A 19,167-nucleotide genomic window follows, 5' to 3' on the forward strand; every position below is an offset into this window, starting at 1 on the left:
TGTGTTCAGTCCATGGCACCACATGGGAGTACCATGGGTGGCCCCAGGGCAGCTCTATGGATGATGAAATGATGCTGCAGTCCTTCCCTCTCCCCTTTTCTCTGTCTCTCAAAAATATAGAATATAGATAGTATAATGATGTTAATTGCAAAAAAACTTTCATGCCTGACACTCTGACATCCCAGATTCAGCTGTCAGCACCATCACCAGTCAGAGCTGAGCAGTGCTGTGGTTCCTCTCTCACCTTGTAGCTCTCTCATTAAAATAAATTTTAAAACTATTTTTAAAAATTAGACTGGAGAGGTGGCTGGGGAAGATACCACAGATATGTCTATAGGATATATATAACTTCTGGCCACTTCTTCTTGCCACCCTGTGTTCCTAAACCAGGTGCTGGTTTTGGATTTGAGAGCTTACTAGAATAGACAGATTATTTTCTAGAGAGTGATGTGGTCTAAAACTAGAATAAGGGAGTCGGGCGGTAACACAGTGGGTTAAGTGCGCGCGCGTGTCGCAAAGTGCAAGGACTGTGGCATGAGGATCCTGGTTTGAGCCCCTGGCTCCCCACCTGCAGGGGGGTCACTTCACAGGCGGTGAAGCAGGTCTGCAGGTGTCTATTTTTCTCTCCCCCTCTCTGTCTTCCCCTCCTTTCTCCATTTCTGTCCTAACAATGACGACATCAACAACAATAATAACTACAACAACAATAAAAACAAGGGCAACAAAAAGGAAATAAATATTTTTTAAAAATCTTAAAAAAAAAAAACTAGAACAATAACCTCTCTGGAGAATTGTGTTGACTGACCACGGAGAAGTCCCTAAATCCACAAGGAAATGGGAATCCAGCCAGAGATATCACCACCACCCTCATTTGTCTTTCTCTGTTTCTGTCCAGTCTTCTCTCATGCCTTGTGATTTCCCATTCTGACTGTAGCAATTGCTTCTTGTTACAGAGTATGGTGTCTGTGAGAATCTGCGGAAGCTGGAGATCACAGGAGTGTCTTGTCGAGATGTCTACGCCAAGCGTAAGTTCATCCTTTTTTTTTTTTTTTTTTTTTTTTTTTTTGCTACATCATTTAACCCAGTTCCGAGTAGTGGGCTTGGGGTAGAGTGGAATGGAAAGAGGTTGGTCATACACCTGTTTAGTCATAGCTGACAGGCTCAGGCTACTTGGGTGGGAGATATATGGAAACTGGGGGCTCTTTTCTCTCTGTCATTGTCCTTTTTTTTTTTTTTAAATATTTAATTTATTTATTCATAAGAAACGATTTGAGAGAGAGAAAGAAATAGACATCACTCTGGTACATGTGCTACTGGGGATTGAACTTGGGGCCTCATGCTTGAGAGTCCAAAGCCTTATCGACTGCGCCACCTCCTAGACCACTGTCATTGTCCTTTTCAAGTCCATCTGGGACTAAGGTATCTCTAGGTGATGCCTGAGATGTGATTGTGCTGGAAACTGTTCTGGTGTATGTCTGGTGTTCCTTCTCCCCCCACTCTTATTCTGGGCCTGCAGCCTGATTGGAGTGTAGGCTCTCATGGTAACAAAGACATCTTGGAATCTATGAACCCTGCTGATGGCTGCCTGTACCCCCCTGCTCACATCATCCTTCCAAGGACTCAGATTGTCTTCTAGCTGCCTTTCAATGCAACAGGGAGGCAGTTGAAGGCTCCTGGTGACACTGAGGCTGGGACCAGCACATCCCCAGCACTGTCCTCAGTGGATGTGTACAGCAATCTGGGTGATTATTGCACCTGGACTGGGAGTTAAGAACAGAGCCAGAGTGTCCTGGGAGGTGAGGTCCTGAGTTTGATCCTTGGTATTGCATGTGTTACAGTGATGCTCTGATTCTCTCTCTTCTCCCACCATAAATGGATAAATAAATCTTTTTCTAAGTTAATGAATTTATTTATTTTAAAGATTCATTTATTTCCTAATAAGAGAGATGAAGAGAAAGAAAGAGAGCCACTCCAGTACATCACTCCAGACATCACTCCAGTACATATATTGCCAGGGCTTGAACTTGAGACCTCATCCTTGAGAGTTCAACACTTTATCTACTGTCCTACCTCCTGGATTATTAATTTATTTTCATAGAAAGCACTACTCAGCTTTGGCTTATAGTGGTACTAAAGATTGAACTGGGATCTCAGAGCCTCAAGTATGAAAGTTTTTTTGCATTATGCTATCTCCCTGGAGCTGGATAGAAACTTTTTTTTTTTTTTTTTTTGCCTCCAAGGTTATCGATAGGGTTCAGTGCCTGCACTATGAACCCACTGCTCCTGGAGACCAGTTTTTCCATTTTGTTGCCCTTGTTGCAGTTATTATTATTGTTGTTATTGATGTAGTTGTTGGATAGGACAGAAAATTGCTTCTTGACGTTTTGGCTAAGATCAAGTATGGATAGTACAGAGAGAAGTCGAGAGAGGAGGGAAAGACAGGGAGAGAGAAAGATAGACACCTGCAGACCTGCTTCACCACCTATGAAGCGACTCCCCTGCAGGTGGGGAGCTAGGGGCTCGAACCAGGATCCTTCTGCCAGTCCTTGTGCTTTGTGCCACGTGCGCTTAACCCGCTACGCTACTGCCCAGCCCCCCTATAAAACAATTTTTAAAAAAATATCTACCTAAGAGAAAGGAGGAAAAGGAGGAGAGAGAATCAGAGCACCACTCTGGCACGTGCAATGCTGGGATCAAACTTGGGACTTCATGTTTGAGGGTATAATGCTTAATCTGCTATACCATCTCCCAGGCCACAATAAATCTTTTTTTTTAAGGTGGGGGTGGCAGTGTGGGTCTCCCCACTGTAGTAGCAGCAGCACACCTGATAAAGCACATATGCTACCATGCAGGAGGACCTGGTTACAAACCCCTGATTTTCACTTGTAGGAGGGATGCTTCTCAGTGTTGAAGATGCTATTTTTTCTTCTGTCTAACCCCCGCCCCCCCCACATCACCCTCTATCAAAGAAACAGAGAGAAAAACACCAAGAGCAGTGGACTTATCATATAGGCACTGAAAACCAGTGATAGTGTTAGTGGCTAAATAAATAAATAAATGGAGTCAGAGGGTCATGGGGACCCAGACTTCTTGGTCCAGTGTTCATCCTTTTTTCTTCTTTTCTTTCTTTAATCTTTCTTTCTTAAAAATATTTTATTTTTATGAGAAATATATATAGAGAGACCAGAGCACTGCTCATCTCTGATTTATGGTGTTGCTGGAACTGCAGGACTAAAAAATCTTGTGTATAACCATTATGCTGTTTCTTTAGCTTTTCTTTATCTTTCTTTAAAGATAGATAGATAGATAGATAGATAGATAGATAGATAAAAGCTCTGAAGCTTCCTTTAATTTAGTGGGGGCTGGGCTCAAATCTGGGCTATGCACATGGCAAAGCAGACCACTAAGTGAACTATTTTGCCAGCCCCAGACGTCATCTGTTAATATTTCTGCCCTTAAGTATAAACTTTAGAACCATCTTATAGATTTGGGTTCTCTCTCTCCGCACTCCCTTTTAAGTTTTTTTTTTTGAATGAGTGCTTTTTTATATTTTTTGAAACCAGAGCACAGAATGCTGATCAGCTCTGGCTTATGGTGGTGCCAGACATTGAATTTGGGACCTCTGGGATCTGAGGAACAAAAGTCTGATGTATATTGTCTCTCTGGTTGTGACAACATTTTCTTTGCAGTAGGTGTTATCTTTGTTTTTTTTTTTGTTTGTTTTTGTTTTTTGGTGCTACCAGGGCTTTGCATAGATGATTTCACCACTTCCAGGTTAACTGTAATTCTTTTTTTTAATTGTTTTTATTATACCTATACACATACATACAGTGATACTACCATGGAGCTAGTGTTTGAACCTGCACCCTCAAACATAATGAAGACTGCCCTCTACGGGGTTAGCTATCTCTCAGTGCCTTCAGATGACTTTGTCAAAAGTGCAGGGAGCTTGGAGAGAGAGGGGGAGTACTGTCAGGTGAGAACTGGTCACACAGTCATGTAAACCAAACCAGCTTTAGCCCTTTCCCTGCTGTGTCTATTCAGGTATAAACCCGCGTGTGAAGTCAGGGCGGTTCATGAAAATCCTTCCTGATTATGAGCACATGGAGTATCGAGATGTGTACACCTGCCGTATGTACTTCCTGCTCTCTTTTGCTTGTGGGGCAAGCACGGCCGAGCAGTTGCATGGATAGGTGCCCTAACTCACAGCACAAGGACCCCTCGGTCGCCTAGTCCAGCCCTCTGACGTTGCTTTTGCCATGTTCTTAACTGCCACTGAGTCTCTGTGGCTCTGCCAGGACTGGGATTCTGCCAGCATGGTGCCAGGCAGTGGGACTGTGCATCAGCTTTGGGGTTTGGGGTCATGCTAGTCCACAGACTCTGGATGTGGCATTTGAATGATTATCATTTATTGAGGTAGAGAGAGCAGAGAAGTCTTGAAACCTTTTTGTTTCAGAATGAAGTCCCAGTGGTGTTAAATTAGTCAACCACATTTTCCTGATAAATGTGTATTTAAAAAAGTGACATACACACAGATCCACAGCAGACAGGATTACATAGATGCAGATGATCATTTAGTATTATTATATCTTACTTATTTATAATTCAGTGACAGGGAACGAACCCAAGGCCTTGTTACATGTATATTATTGCTGAGTAATTTCCCCAACCCAGTTTTCCATTCTTACTTTTTTTCCCCAAGAGAGACAGGAGAGGAGAAACATCACAGAACCACCTCACCATCAGTGGAACTCCCCTGATGCTAGCAATACATGGTGCTCCTGTGTGGTGCTGGGGCTTGAACCCAAAGCTGTCTGCATGCTAAGGAATGTGCTCTACTGGATGAACCTTCTCTTGGCCCCACTGATGATTTTAGAGCCTGGTAGTTGTGTTGAGTGGCTCTGGAAATCTTCCCATGCCATCATTTATAGATGATCAATGTTATTTACCTCTACTTTGTATCAAGTTGAACTGGAGTGGAAAGAAGGAATTTGAGTTTTCAAGAAAAATGTTAAAGCAAAACAAAACACAACAAAACAGAAAACACTTGCTTGGGCCGGATAACACAGAGCTAGCACACAGCCAGATGTTTCAGGTTAAACCCCCAGCACCAGCATATGCCAGATCTGATCAGTGTATTGGAGTGTGTGCGTATATCTTTCTCTCTTATGAAAGTAAATAAAACCTAAGGGGAAAAACCCCTGTTTATACCACCAAAAGCCCTGTATGTCTCTAGAAGCACAGAGGTACCCCTCTCACTCATTGCTCCAGCTAATTTGGGCACTGCCTGGGGTCAGTGGGAAGGAATTTGACACGTGCACTGTTTTTAATACCCCTCCCCTCCTGTGGCTTTGGTTGCCAAAGGAACAGCCCTCTAGAATTTCTTCCTAGGTCCTGAGAGACTCTGGACTCTTCAGGTCTTCTGCCCATTCCACTTGGCAATAGGTACAGCCCTGGGCCCCGTGGTGAGGTCAGGATCTGGTTCATATGCTTTGGGTGATTGATGTCTTTGCCCTCTACATGCCACTAACAAAACAACTGTTCTTCTGTGCCCTGTTTGTAATCTGACCAGGTGGGGGGCTGCCAAGAGGGGTGGGGGCATGAAAGGAAGAATCACATCTAGTGTGAAGATAGGAATTGACTTTTTAAAAAATTTATTGTTGGGGTTAAGCGCAGGTGGTGCGAAGCACAAGGACCAGCAATAAGGATCCCGGTTCGAACCCCGGCTCCCCACCTACAGGGGAGTCACTTCACAGGCGGTGAAGCAGGTCTGCAGGTGTCTATCTTTCTCTCCTCCTCTCTGTCTTCCCCATCTCTCTCCATTTCTGTCCTATCCAACAACGACAACAACAATAATAACCACAACAATAAGACAACAAGGGCAACAAAAGGGAATAAATAAATAAAATAAATATTAAAAAAAATTATTGTTGTAGCTGTTGTTATTAATGTTGTCGTTGTTGGATGGACAGAGAGAAATGGAGAGAGGAGGGGAAGACAGAGAGGGGGAGAGAAAGACGGACACCCTACAGACCCTGCTTCACCACTTGTTAAGTGACCTCCCTGCAGGTGGGGAGCCGGGGGCTTGAACCAGGATCCTTACACTGGTCCTTGAGCTTAATCCGTTGTGCTACGCCCGACTCCCAGGAATTGACTGTTTTTTTTTTTTTTTACCCCAAGCCCTTTGGGAATAGCTTATGTTTATTCACAGACCACTAGGGAGCAAAGGTGCCCTTTCTAGCCCTGGAGAGTAGTTGACAGGAGCATAATTGATGGCTCTCAGGACCTGCTGACGGGAACATCCTGGCCCAGGCTTATAAATACAAATGGACAAGCACTTAGGGATTCATTACATCATTCCTTTGCCTCAGAATTTTTCTGGAACAACAGCTTATCTGGAAACTCGTGCTCTTGAGCTACAGTGGAATTCTGATGCACCTTTGGGAAGACCAGGCTTAGGCACTGCCTGGCCTGAGGTTGTTTTTTTTAATTTTTTTTTTTTTAATTTTATTTATTAGATAACAGACAGCCAGAAATGGAGAGGGAAGGGGGTGACAGAGGGAGAGAGACAGAGAGAGACATCTGCAGCCCTGATTCACCACTTGTGAAGCTTTCCCCCTGCAGGTGGGGACCAGGGGCTTGAACCTGGGTCCATGCACATTGTAGCATGTGTGCTCGACCGGGTGCACCACCACCCGGCCCCCTGGCCTGATTTTTTTTTGTTTTTTTCTCCTCTAGGATTGGACAGAGCTTTCTTAATTTATGAGGATGAGTCTTGAGGCCAGACTTATCACCATGTCTCTCAGAGACAATTTCTAGAGCATTAGGATTTTAGCCAACATCTGTGTTATTCCCCCAGTGTGTATGACAACTTTGGTGCAGACAGGCTTATTTTACTTTTATTTTTAATCCTTTCTGTGATTTAGTGATGGTTTACAAGACTATAAGACTACTGGGGTGTGGTGGGAGAGGTAGCATAATAGTTATGCAAAAGACTTTCAGGCCTCAGGGTCTACTGTCACAGGTTCAGTTTGCAGCAATATTGTGAGTCAGAGCTGAGCAATACTCTTATTAAAAAAGAAAGAAAATAGGGAGTTGGGCGGTAGCGCAGCGGGTTAAGCGCACGTACCACAAAGCGAGGATCCCAGTTCCAGGCCCCCCCCCCCCACCTGCAGGGGAGTCGCTTCAAAGGGGGTGGAGCTGGTCTGCGGGTGTCTGTCTTTCTCTCCTCCTCTCTGTCGTTCCCCTCCTCTCCATTTCTCTCTGTCCTGTCCAACAATGACGACGTCAGTAACAACCACAATAATAACTACAACAATAAAACAAGGGCAACAAAAGGGGATAAATAAATAAATATTAATTTAAAAAAGCTGGAGATGACTTCTGTTTTAAAGAAAGAAAAAAAGAAAGAAAGAAAGAAAATTGTGGTGCTATGATTTTCTACTCCTTTTCCCACCAGTTGAAAAAAATCTGTGGCATAACTTAGCACCCCATTGTTTTTAAGTAAATATAATGGGGGAGAGCAGGGGTAGATAGCATAATGGTTATGCAAACAGACTCTCATGCCTGAGGCTCTGAAGTCCCAGGTTCAATCTCACTGTACCACCGTAAGTCAGAGCTGAGCAGTGCTCTAGTAAAAAGAAAAATAAATAAATAAATAAATAAATATAATGGGAGAAAAAAAAAGACTAGGGGATGTAATAATAAATCCACTTTGCATCTTAAAACGTCTTAGAGACAGCTTGTCTTCTTTCTCCTCCTTTTCTTGCAGTTCATGTGTTTTAGTTATCTACATTTCTACATGTAAGTGAAACCCTCTGGTACTTAGTAATGTGTTTATTTATTTTTTTAATTAAATATATTTTTTACTTTTTTTGGTAGAGAGATGGAGTGACACCTGCAGACCTGCTTCACCACTTGTGAAGCAACCCCCTTGCAGGTGGGGAGCCAGGGGCTTGAACTGGGATCCTTGCACTTTGTACTGTGTGCACTTAATCCAGTTCGCCACCTCCTGTTTTTTTGTTTTTTTTTTTAATTTATTTATAAAATGGAAATATTGACAAGACCATAGGATAAAGAGGGGTACAATCCCACACACTGCCCACTCCCATAACTCCATATCCAATCCCCTCCCTTGATAGCTTCCCTATTCTTTATCCCTCTGAGAGTATGGACCCAGAATCATTGTGGGGTGCAGAAGGTGGAAGGTCTAGCTTCTGTAATTGTTTCTCCACTGAACATGTGGCCCCCTATTTTTAAATTTTTGTTACCACCAGGGTTATTGCTGAGGTTTGGCACCAGCATCATGAATCCACTGTATCTCATGGTCACCCCCCCCCCCCCACACACACACACATATTTTATTAGATAGGACAGAGAAACAGGGGATGGGGGATAGAGAGGGAGAGAAAGAAAGATAGATTACCTGCAGAGCTGCTTCACAACTTGTGAAACATCCCCCTGCAGGTGGGGAATGGGTCTCAAATCCGGCTCTTTGCATCTGGTAATGTGTACCACTGCCCAGCCCCCCATACAGTCTCTTAAAAATATTTATTTCTGGGGCAGAGTGGTGGCGCACCTGGTTGAGCGCATATGTTACAATGTGCAAGGACCAGGGTTCGAACCCCCAGCTCCCACCTGCAGGGGGAAAGCTTTGTGAGTGGTGAAGCAGAGCTGCAGGTGTCTCTGTGTCTCTCTTCCTCTCTATCACCCCTTCCCTCTCGATTTCTGGCTGTCTCTATCCAATAAATAAAGCTAATAAAAAATTTAAAAGAAAAGAAAGGAAAAAGAAAAATCTCTGGGAGTGTGTAGGAAGAGGCCCAGCAATAATGTTGATTTAAAAAAAATTTTTTAAATATTTATTTCTTTAATTTGATGGGATAGGGTTGGGGAGACAGCATGATTATGCAAATGACTTTCATGCCTGAGGCTCTTGTGGTCTCAGGCTCTATCTCCAGTATCACCATAAGCCAGAGCTGAAGAGTACTTTGGTATCTCTAGCTCTGTCTCTCTCATTAAAATAAATAAAATATATTTTAAAAAGTAATTTGACAGAGGAGAGAGAAATTGAGAGAGGAAGGAGATAGGGCAGAGGAAGAAAGACACCTGCAGCATTCCTTTACCACTTGTGATGCTTCCTCTCTCCACCCTACCCCACCCCCAAGTGGTGGGGGCACTGGGAGCTTGAACTTGGATCCCTTTGCATGCTAACATGTATGCTTAACCAGGTGCACCACCTCCCAGCCCCAGTAGTTATAATGTTTTGTGGTTAGGCTTACTTTTATTGGAGGCTCCTGTTCTTCTATCATTGCAACCTAGTTGCAAAAATAGTCTTCATCATGGAAAATCTGGAAAACAGAGGAAATAGAATGAGTATTACCAGGTTTGTCAATTGCATTTCTGCTAAGACATAAGGTAAAGAGTTAATATGCACAAAATGAGAAAACCAGTTTCAATGACCACACATAGTACTCTGTCGTCTGCCCAGATGTCCAGAACCCAAATACCCCCAGCATTTGATGACTAAATGCCGAGCTAGCGTCGCCAAAGACAGAGACTCTGAAACTCATGGCTGAGTGGAAACACAATGCAGTGCCTTTATTGATCAGAGAAAACACATTTATATCTTTTGAAACGGAAGTGGCAGATCGGAAAAGGAAATGGCTAGGAGAGGGGGTGTAGAGAAGAAAAGAGCGCAAAGGTAGCAAGCTTCCATCTAACCAGTGGGGATTAAACCAGTATCCTGCAGGCAGGGCGGGTCTCAGGCAAAATAATGATTATGTAAATAGACCACAGCGGCAAGCATAATGACCAACAGCTAAGGACCACTCAGGCTACTCAGGTTCACTCTGACTTCTGTCTTCCCAGGCAGTCTGTGGACCTCAGAACCTAAGGCAGAAAAATCTTTTTTTTTTTTTAATTTTTATTATCTTTATTTATTGCCTAGAACAGTCAGAAATCAAGAGGGAAGGGAGGGATAGAGAGGTTGAGAGACAGAGAGACACCTGCAGCACTGTTTCACCACTCGGGAAGCTTTCCCCCTGCAGGTGGGGACTGGGGGCTCGAACCATAAGCGCTCAACCAGGTGCGCCATCACCTGGCCCTAGCAGGAAAGTATTTTGCATAACTCTTTTGCTATCTCCCTGACCCCTTTACTTATTTCATATGAGAGACAGGAGCCAGAGGACTATTCTGCTACATGCAGTGTTGGAGACTGACCCAGGAGTTTCACTGTTAACCCTGACCACTGTTAACCCTGTTTCACTGTTAACCCTGACCACTGTTAACCCTGTTTCACTGTTAACCCTGACCTTGATAGTCTCTGCATGGAAGGTTTTGAGGGGCTATGTGGTATTGGTGTGTTGTTTCCACGACAAGTTGATGTGGCTGTCCAAATATGTAACAGGGCTCGGAGTTTGAAGGTCTGGGTGTCCAAGGAGGAGCAGGACCTGGGTGGACTATCACCTACCATGTGTTGAGAGGGACAGTCCTTTCTTATCCCTCCAGAACCAGTGACACGATTATTTAGTTACACAGAATTGAGCCTGATGGAAAGGTGCCTCCAAAGTCCCTACTTGCCATATGGAACCCATGACACACCTGGGGGACAGTCACAGAAGAAGGCAGAGCAGAGAGAAGGCTTTGTGAGTGGGTGGGTGGGTGGGGTCAGGGTCAGACTTTCGTGGAGTGTGCCTGGTAGAGGGAGTACCCCCTGTTGTCCACTTGCCAAAGTGTCCTGATGTGTCTTGAAGCCACTCTCTAGTGGCTGGGCCACCATTGGCTCTTCAGTGGATACCCCTGTCCCTTCCTCCACCTCCCCCAACCAGAGCACTGCTCACCTCTGGCTTATGATGTTGCCAGGAATTGACCTGGGACATCTGGTGCATCAGCCATGGAAGATGCAAGTTTATTGTACTTTACTGTTTTCCTGAGCACAGTTCCATTTCCAGTTTCCTTTTTGGCAAGAGTGACACACACAGCCACACCCTACTGTAGAGCCTTGGACCTTCAGAGGTAGGGTGATTCTAGAAGGAGCTCTGACTCTTAGTTGTAATGGTCAGGCTTGCTTTAATTAGAAGCTGCTGTCCTGGGAGTCGGGAGGTAGTGCAGCGGGTTAAGCACAGGTAGCTCAAAGCACAAGGACTGGCATAAGGATCCTGGTTCGAGCCCCCGGCTCCCCACCTGCAGGGGAGTCTCTTCACAGGCGGTGAAGCAGGTCTGCAGGTGTCTGTCTTTCTATCCCCCTCTCTGTCTTCCCCTTCTCTTTCAATTTCTCTCTGTCCTATCCAACAACGATGACACTAATAACTACAACAACAAAACAATAAGGGCAACAAAAGGAAATAAATAAATAAACAAACAAATAAAGAAGCTGCTGTCCTTCTGCCACTGGAGTCTAACAAAAAAAAAAAGCACAGGAGACCGGGTGGTGGCATACCTGGTTGAATACATGTGTTACAGTGCACAGGACCCAGGTTTGAGCCCCTGGTCCCCACTTGCAGGGTGAAAGCTTTTCGAGTGGTGAAGCAGTACTGCAGGTGTCTCTCTGTGTCTCACTGTCTATCTTCCTCTTTCCTCTTGATTTCTGATGGTCTCTATCCAATAAATATATAAATAAAGGTAAAAGAAAAAAAGGGGGGGGCAGAATCATGTCCCATGGGGATAGGGAAGACTGTGATATCTGGTCATCTGTTCAGGGAGCAGGTCTGAGGTTTAGTTCTGTCTTTGTTCTGTGAGTCCTACATGTCCTTGCTATGGGCAGGTTGGAGCTAGTGAGTACTGGTCAGTACAGAACTGTCAGTGAGCACTGGAGCTAAGTGGTCTCTTGACTTTCTTAGAGTTTGTCTGGGCTGGGGATGGAACATAACCATGCTAGTGTGGACACCAGTAACTGGGAAACCCTCTACACAGCCTTATTTGGTGCAAAGTGAGCCATTTGCTATGCATGTGTCATAACCATATGGAGCAGAGAATAGTATTGTTTTCACTGTGAACTGACTGAAAATGTAGTTCTCTGGGCCTCCAACTCTGTCTGCCCAGGATCTGAAACCTGTTTCCCTTCTTTCTTGAGAAGTGGCAGGCTCTTGTCCCAGGTGTTGATTGCACATGGATTTCAAAGACCATCTCTCTTTCACAGTTTTTAAGGATACCCACACAGTTCCCTCATCACCTTCCTCAGCCATTTCTTCACGGTCCTCCTGAGATTTTTGAGGAGGACAGACTTGATCTCTCTGTCCCTGCAGTGCTTCACCGATACCGACACATTCTGGGACTGTGGCAGCCGGACATTGGGCCGTACGGAGGACTGCTTAATGTTGTGGTAAGTTGGGGATGTGGCTTGTGCCCTCATGTGATGATTTCATCATCTACTGTTCCTGAGCAGCAGGCCCATCCCAAGCAGCCTCTCTGCAGACAGCATTGTAGGTGGCAGTTTTATTTCCTAAATTTAGTGAAAATTCCTACTAAGTAGCTCCCAGACTCCTCACTACCTGCCAGGACTGGTGATAAGGCTCAGGCCACTGTATGGGTCTCTTTCCTTGTCTGGGACCCTGCCTCTTGGAGGTGGGGTCCAGCACACTCAAATTCTCAGTATGCTCTAGTTTGGGGCTATACAACAGTTTGGTGCTAAACCAGGGGTACCACTGAAAAGCCTGGGTGCTGAGCCCTACTCCCCTCTCAAGCCCTGGATTCCAGCGTTTCTCCTCTGGCTTCCACAACTGGCTGACCTCTTAGCCATAGGACCTCCTGGGTCCTTATATCCTTCTACTGGTTTGGGACCAGTAGACATGAAAGCAGAACTTACTCAAGCCACTTCCTGGGCTCCTGTCCTTTGGCCTAACTCAAGAGTCCTGGCATGGGTGCACATGGTTAGTTGGGTTGTGCTGACCTGGTGGGGGCACATCCCAGCCTGATTTCCAGGGACCATTTAGGAGAGTGCTTACCTTGATACTCTGTAGTTTGCTCTCTGGGTATAGATTTGGACAGAGACAAATAGTATAGCAAGTTCTTTATGATTTAGTGGGAACATCCATTAAGAGGCACTCTTATATTTGCTATATTTTTTATTGTCTTCTTTTTCTTCTCTTCAAGTAGTGCCAGAGAATGAACCCAGGGTCTTGTGCTTATATACCACTACTGACAGCAACCTCCCTGACTCAGTTTTTTGTTTTCATCTTTGCTGTTTCTTCCCATCCCCCCTTTAAGTGTGTGTGTGTGTGTGTGTGTGTGAGAGAGAGAGAGAGAGAGAGAGAGAGAGAGAGAAGATGAAAGAGAACCAGAACATCACTTTAGCACATGATTCTGAGGAATGAACTGAGGATCTCATGCTTGAGAGTTCAGTGCTCAGCCAGTGCTCCACCTACTGGGACTGCTCATTCTTTGTTTCTTAGGGAGAGAGGGAGAAACCAAAGCACTGCTCTACCATGTGTGGATTTTTCTTGGTGCTGTTCATGGTCTTCCTGTATGGCACTGGGGCTCAAATCCAGGGTGTTACAAAACAGCAAGGCATGTGCTTTACTGGGTGAGCTATCTCCCAGCCCCTATATGGTTATGTTTAATATCACAGGGGCAATCTGCTTCATACAGGGATGCGCCAGGCAGCTCCCACTGCTGGCATATATTTTCCTTTCTTTGAGTTGGGGAGAGTGATCATTTCTTTTTTAATTTTTATTTATTTATTTATTTTTGCCTCCAGGGTTATTGCTGGGGCTCAGTGCCTGCACCATGAATCCACTGCTCCTGGAGGCCATTTTTTCCCTCTTTTGTTGCCCTTGTTGTTATAGCCTTGTTGTGGTTATTTTGTTATCGTTGATGTTGTTCGTTTTTGGACAGGACAGAGAGAAATGGAGAGAGGAGGGAAAGACAGAGGGGAGAGAAAGACAGACATCTGCAGACCTGCTTCACCGCCTGTGAAGCAACTCCCCTGCAGGTGGGGAGTCGGGTGCTCGAATTGGGTTCCTTACGCCGGTCCTTGGTGCTTTGCGCCACATGTGCTTAACCACCTGACCCCCCCGAGTGTGATCATTTCTTACTGACCGTAATAAAAGTGTGTGGGGGGTAGTGGGGGGAGACACACAACTCATGGAAGTGTGCTGTTTAGAGGAAAAGGGAAGCCAAGATGAACAATGCCAGCCTGACCTTGTTTCAGGTCACTTAGGAGTACTCTATCGCCACCACTTCTGTTGTCATCACCAGAACATTACTGCTTCAAGCTTTGCCTTTTCTCTCCCCTAAAGCAGAGACAGAGAGAGAGAGAGAGAGAGAGAGAGAGAGAGAGATACCATGGCACTGAGGCTTTCTTCAGTGAAGTAGAGTTTGGCCTCAAACTTGGCCCATTGCAGTTATTTATTTATTTATTTATTTATTTATTTATTTATTTATTTATTAAGATTTATTTATTTTGAGAGAGAGAAGCACTAAACTAGCACTCTGCCATGTATGGATGTATGGATGTATGGAGCCAGGGATACTTTTCAATTGACAGGCACTTGGTGGGTAGGACTGTGCTTGTTCAGATGTGCCAGATTGCCCCTCTCGCATCCCCAATGCCTGCTGCCCACAGTCTTCAATTTTTAGCCGGAGTGGGGTGGTCGGGGTGGGGGTGAGGTTCAGCTGTGGTGGGAGTGCCCTTCCTGTTACCAGTCCTGCCCTCCTGCACACTTGCTCTGGCCTTTCCCAGGTGGATGGCTTATTCATCATTGGCTGGATGTACCTGCCACCGCATGACCCTCACGTGGATGACCCAATGCGATTCAAACCCTTGTTTAGAATCCACCTGATGGAAAAGAAGTCTGCCACTGTGGAGTGCATGTATGGTCACAGGGGCCCCCACAATGGCCACGTCCAGGTGAGTGGCACCCAGCTCTGATTTTGTGCACAGGACAGGGTTGGTTTAGTTCCAGGACAAGCTGTCTGTGGTGGGGATCTTTTTTGCACCTCTCTCTCTCTCTCTCTGACTAGAGACAGATAAATTGAAAGGTAAGAGGGAGCTAGACAACTGCAGCACTGCCTCTCACCACTGCAAAGCATGCCCACTACAGTTGGGAACTGGAGGTTGAACATTGTAACATATGTGCTCAACCAGTGTGCCACTGTCCAGCCCTTGTGGTGGGGATCTTACCTATAGATGGGGTCTCCCTGAGATCAGCAGGGGTGTGATGGTCCTCCCTGTACAGGTCCTTCCTTTGGTACATTTTTTATGCTGTTGTGATGTGTTATGATTCCTCAAAGGAATTCACTGGCACCTGCTTTTTGTTAGAACTATTTGCCTTTTACAGCTATAGTCCCTCACTGTTCCTTGTCCTATTTGCAAGAGTATTAGTTGGGAACATGATACCCTGCACTCTGGTTTCAATTTGGCAAGTCGCCACCCAGTGAGCAGGTTTGTACCTAACACCCTGGGAAAGTGCCAGCTGCTTTGCTTGTTCTGAGATCCCTCCCTGGAAACATGAATGCCTGTCTTGGATGAGCCCCGTTCCAAGAAGGTGCTCCCTTACTTGTTGGCTATGATTTCCTGGTGTGTTGGGCTTCTGCAGTTGAATGGGGTGTTTCAGTGACTGAAATGTATGGTAATTCTGGGGTTGCTGTGACTGATCATTTACCCTTTCTCCTTTGTCATGAACACTCCAGATTGTGAAGAAGGACGAGTTCTCCACCAAGTGTAATCAGACGGATCATCACAGGATGTCCGGTGGGAGGCAGGAGGTGAGTCTGCTATGAGAATCTCAGTCATACTGTCGTTTGAAAATATTGTGTCTGTCTATCTAGAGACAGAGAGGTAGGGAGGGGAGTGAAAGAGGCCATAGCACCAAAGCTTCCTTCAGTACACTGGGGGCCAGGCTTGAACCTGGGTGGTGCCCATGGCAAAGCAGTGCACTATCCAAGTAAGATATTTTGCTGGCTTGAAAATACTATTTTAAAAAAGATTCATTATAGATGGGGAAGATAGTATAATGACTATGCATAGGACTTTTATGCCTGAGGCTCTAGAGTTTCAGGTTCAATCTCCTGCACCACTATAAACCAGAGCTGAGCAGTGCTCTGGAAAGAAAAGAAGAAATAAAGATAGAGAAGAAGGAGGAGGAGAGGAAGAAAGAAAGAAAGAAAGAAAGGAAAGATTAATTATGGGTTTGGGAGGTAACACAGTAGATAAAGTGTTGAATTCTCAAGCATGAGGTCCTGAGTTTAGACCCTGGAATCCTATTTCTCTTTGATTAATAAATAAGTAAAAATTTAAAGTAACTATCAGGAGATTTAAAAAAGCTTTTTATTACATACAAGGGAGAGTTTCATGAGAGAGAGGGAGAGAAAGAGAGAGAGAGATTGAGAGAGAGGATGAAGCCAGAGTATCACTCCAGCGATTGAATCTGGAGCCTCAGACATGACAATGTATGGTCTACCAGTTGAGCTACTTCTCGGGCCACTTGAAAATATTCTTAAAAGGTGTGGGGGTGGGGGGGTGTTGGCATACTCACTAGAGCACATGTGTTATCACGTATAAAGACCCAGATTCCATACCCTGGCCCCTACTTTTGGGAGGAAGTTTCACAAGCAGTGAAATCAGTGCTGCAGGTGTCCCTCCTTTCCTCTCTTCCCCCCGCACCCCCCTTTCTAACCAGGGCACTGCTTAACTCTAGTTTATGGTAGAGTGGGGAATTGAACCTGGGACTTTGAAACCTTAGGCATGAGAATCTGTTTGCATAACCATCTCTGTCACTCTATCCCTCTCTATTTCTCTTGGTTTCTCACCCTCTATCAAAGAAAAAAGAAAGAAAAAAAGCTAAAGACCACCTGGAGTGGTGGAATTATACAGACACTGAATCCCAAAAGTAGCCCTGGTGGCAATGATTATAAGTAAAAATAAAAATTTAATTAAATTAATGAATTACTATTATTTTTGGAGAAAGAAATCAAGAGGGGGGAGGTTAGAGAGGGAGAGAGAGAACTGTAACAGTGCTTCACCTTTTATAAAGCTAACCCCCTGCAGGTGGAACCTGGGGCCTTGCACATTATAATGTGTGCACTCAACCAGATGTGCCACCACCCAGCTCCTAAAAAAATTTAAAGTATCTTAGGAAACACTTGAACTTGGCTGGAAACATTTTCTTTTCAGCAAATCAGATAACACGCATGCCTGAGGTCCTAGACTTTGATTCTTGGCACTGCATATGTCGCTATAAAAATAATAGGGTTGGCCTGGGCAGATGACTCCACCAATGTGTCCTGGATCCCCATTTCCCCAGAGCTCTGCCCCACTAGGGAAAGAGAGGGGCTGGTAGTATGGATCGACCTACTAGTGCCCATGTTTATGCCCATGTTTAAGCAATTACAGAAACTACCTTCTGCACACCATAATGACCCTGGGTCCATACTCCCAGGGGGTTAAAGAGTAGGAAAGCTGGGAGTCAAGTGGTATCACAGCAGGTTAAGTGCACATGGCATAAAGCGCAAGGACCGGTTCAAGGATCCTGGTTTGAGTCCCTGGCTCCCCACCTGCAGGGGGTTTGCTTCACAGGCGGTGAAGTAGGTCTGCAGGTGTCTGTTTTTCTCTCCCCTTATCTGTCTTCCCCTTCTCTCTCCATTTTTCTCTGTCATATCCTACAACAATAACAATGACAACAAAGGCAACAAAATGGGAAAAATGGACTCCAGGAGCAGTGGATTTGTAGTGCTGGCACTGAGCCCCAGCAATAACCCTAGAGGCAAAAAATAAATAAATAAGAAAGCTATTAGGGGAGGGGATGGGGTATGGAGTTCTGGTGGTGGGAATTGTGTGGAATTGTACCCCTCTTATCCTATGGTTTTGTCAGTGTTTCCATTTTATAAATAAAAATTAAAAAAAAAAAATAATAGGGTTGGGGGCCAGGTGGTAGTGCAGTGGGTTAAGTGCACATGGCACAAAGCTCACAGACCAGTGTAAGGATCCTGGTTTGAGCTCCCACCTCCTCACCTGCAGGGGGTTCACTTCACAAGTGGCTGAAACAGGTCTGCAAGTATCTATCTTTCTCTCCCCCTCTCTGTCTTCCCCTCTTCTCCATTTCTGTATGTCCTATCCAACAACAATGACATCAATAACAATAACAAAGGCAACAAAATTGGGGAAAATGGCCTCCAGGAACAGTGGATTTATAGTTCAGGCATGGCACAGAGCCACAGTGATAACCCTGGAGGCAAAAAATAATAATAGTCATGGAGATTGCCTGGTGGTTTAGACTTTCATGCCTGATGCTCAAGTTCAATTCTACCCCCTATGAAGCTGGAGCTAAGCAGTGCTCTGCTTAAAAACAAAAACAAGTAGAACCAGAACAACGACGACAACAACAACAACAAAAACCAAAACAAACAGCAGGGCAGATAGCTTAATGGTTATGCAAAGAAACTTATGTCTGAGGCCAGGTCCCAGTCAGTCTCCTCACACCACCATCAGCCAGACAGAACTGAGCAGAGCTCTGGTGGGGGTAGGGTGAGGGAGTGAAAAACAAACAAAACAAGAAATTTATAGTTTGTTTCTCTTTTCTTTCTCTTTTCAATAAATCTTTTTATTTGTTTGCTTATTATTGAGTACAGACAGAGAAATTGAGGGTGGGGAGAGCTAGAGAGTTGGAAGAAGACAGAAAGACACTGGCAGCCCTGATTCACCATTCCCCTACAGCTGGGGACCAGTGGCTTGAACACAGGTCCTTGCACACTATAATGTGAGCCCATAACTATGTGCGCCATCACCTGGCCCCTACAATTTTTTTTTAAATTTTTTATTTAAGAAAGGATTAATGAACAAAAACATAAGGTAGGAGGGGTACAACTCCACACAATTCCCACCACCCAATCCCCATAACCCACCTCCTCCCCTGATAGCTTTTCCCATTCTCTAGCCCTCTGGGAGCATGGACCCAGGGTCATTGTGGGATGCAGAAGGTGGAAGGTCTGGCTTCTGTAATTGCTTCCCCTCTGAACATGGACGTTGACTGGTCGGTCCATACTCCCAGTCTGCCTCTCTCTTTCCCTAGTAGGGTGTGTCTCTGGGGAAGCTGAGCTCCAGGATACATTGGTGGGGTCTTCAATCCAGGGAAGCCTGGCCAGCATCCTGGTGGCATCTGGAACCTGGTGATTGAAAAGAGAGTTAACATATGAAGCCAAACAATTTGTTGAGCCCTACAATTTTTTAAAAAG

The 19,167-nt window shown here is 45.0% G+C and overlaps 1 protein-coding gene across 2 annotated transcripts in view; it reads left to right on the forward strand.

Moving 5' to 3' along the window:
- FBXO31 (F-box protein 31) overlaps positions 1-19,167 on the forward strand; it is a 52,359-nt gene that overhangs the window by 21,866 nt on the left and 11,326 nt on the right. The window contains exons 2-6 of one of the 2 annotated variants that reach the window (XM_060185038.1): positions 954-1,025; positions 4,045-4,131; positions 12,243-12,319; positions 14,678-14,845; positions 15,628-15,702. In XM_060185038.1, the coding sequence (XP_060041021.1) occupies positions 954-1,025; positions 4,045-4,131; positions 12,243-12,319; positions 14,678-14,845; positions 15,628-15,702 (479 nt within the window). The remainder of the gene's footprint in view (positions 1-953; positions 1,026-4,044; positions 4,132-12,242; positions 12,320-14,677; positions 14,846-15,627; positions 15,703-19,167) is intronic. The other variant, XM_007531469.3, reaches the window with a different exon arrangement.

The sequence above is a fragment of the Erinaceus europaeus genome, chromosome 2 (genome assembly GCF_950295315.1).
Source record: "Erinaceus europaeus chromosome 2, mEriEur2.1, whole genome shotgun sequence".
NCBI classification, from domain to species: domain Eukaryota; kingdom Metazoa; phylum Chordata; class Mammalia; order Eulipotyphla; family Erinaceidae; genus Erinaceus; species Erinaceus europaeus.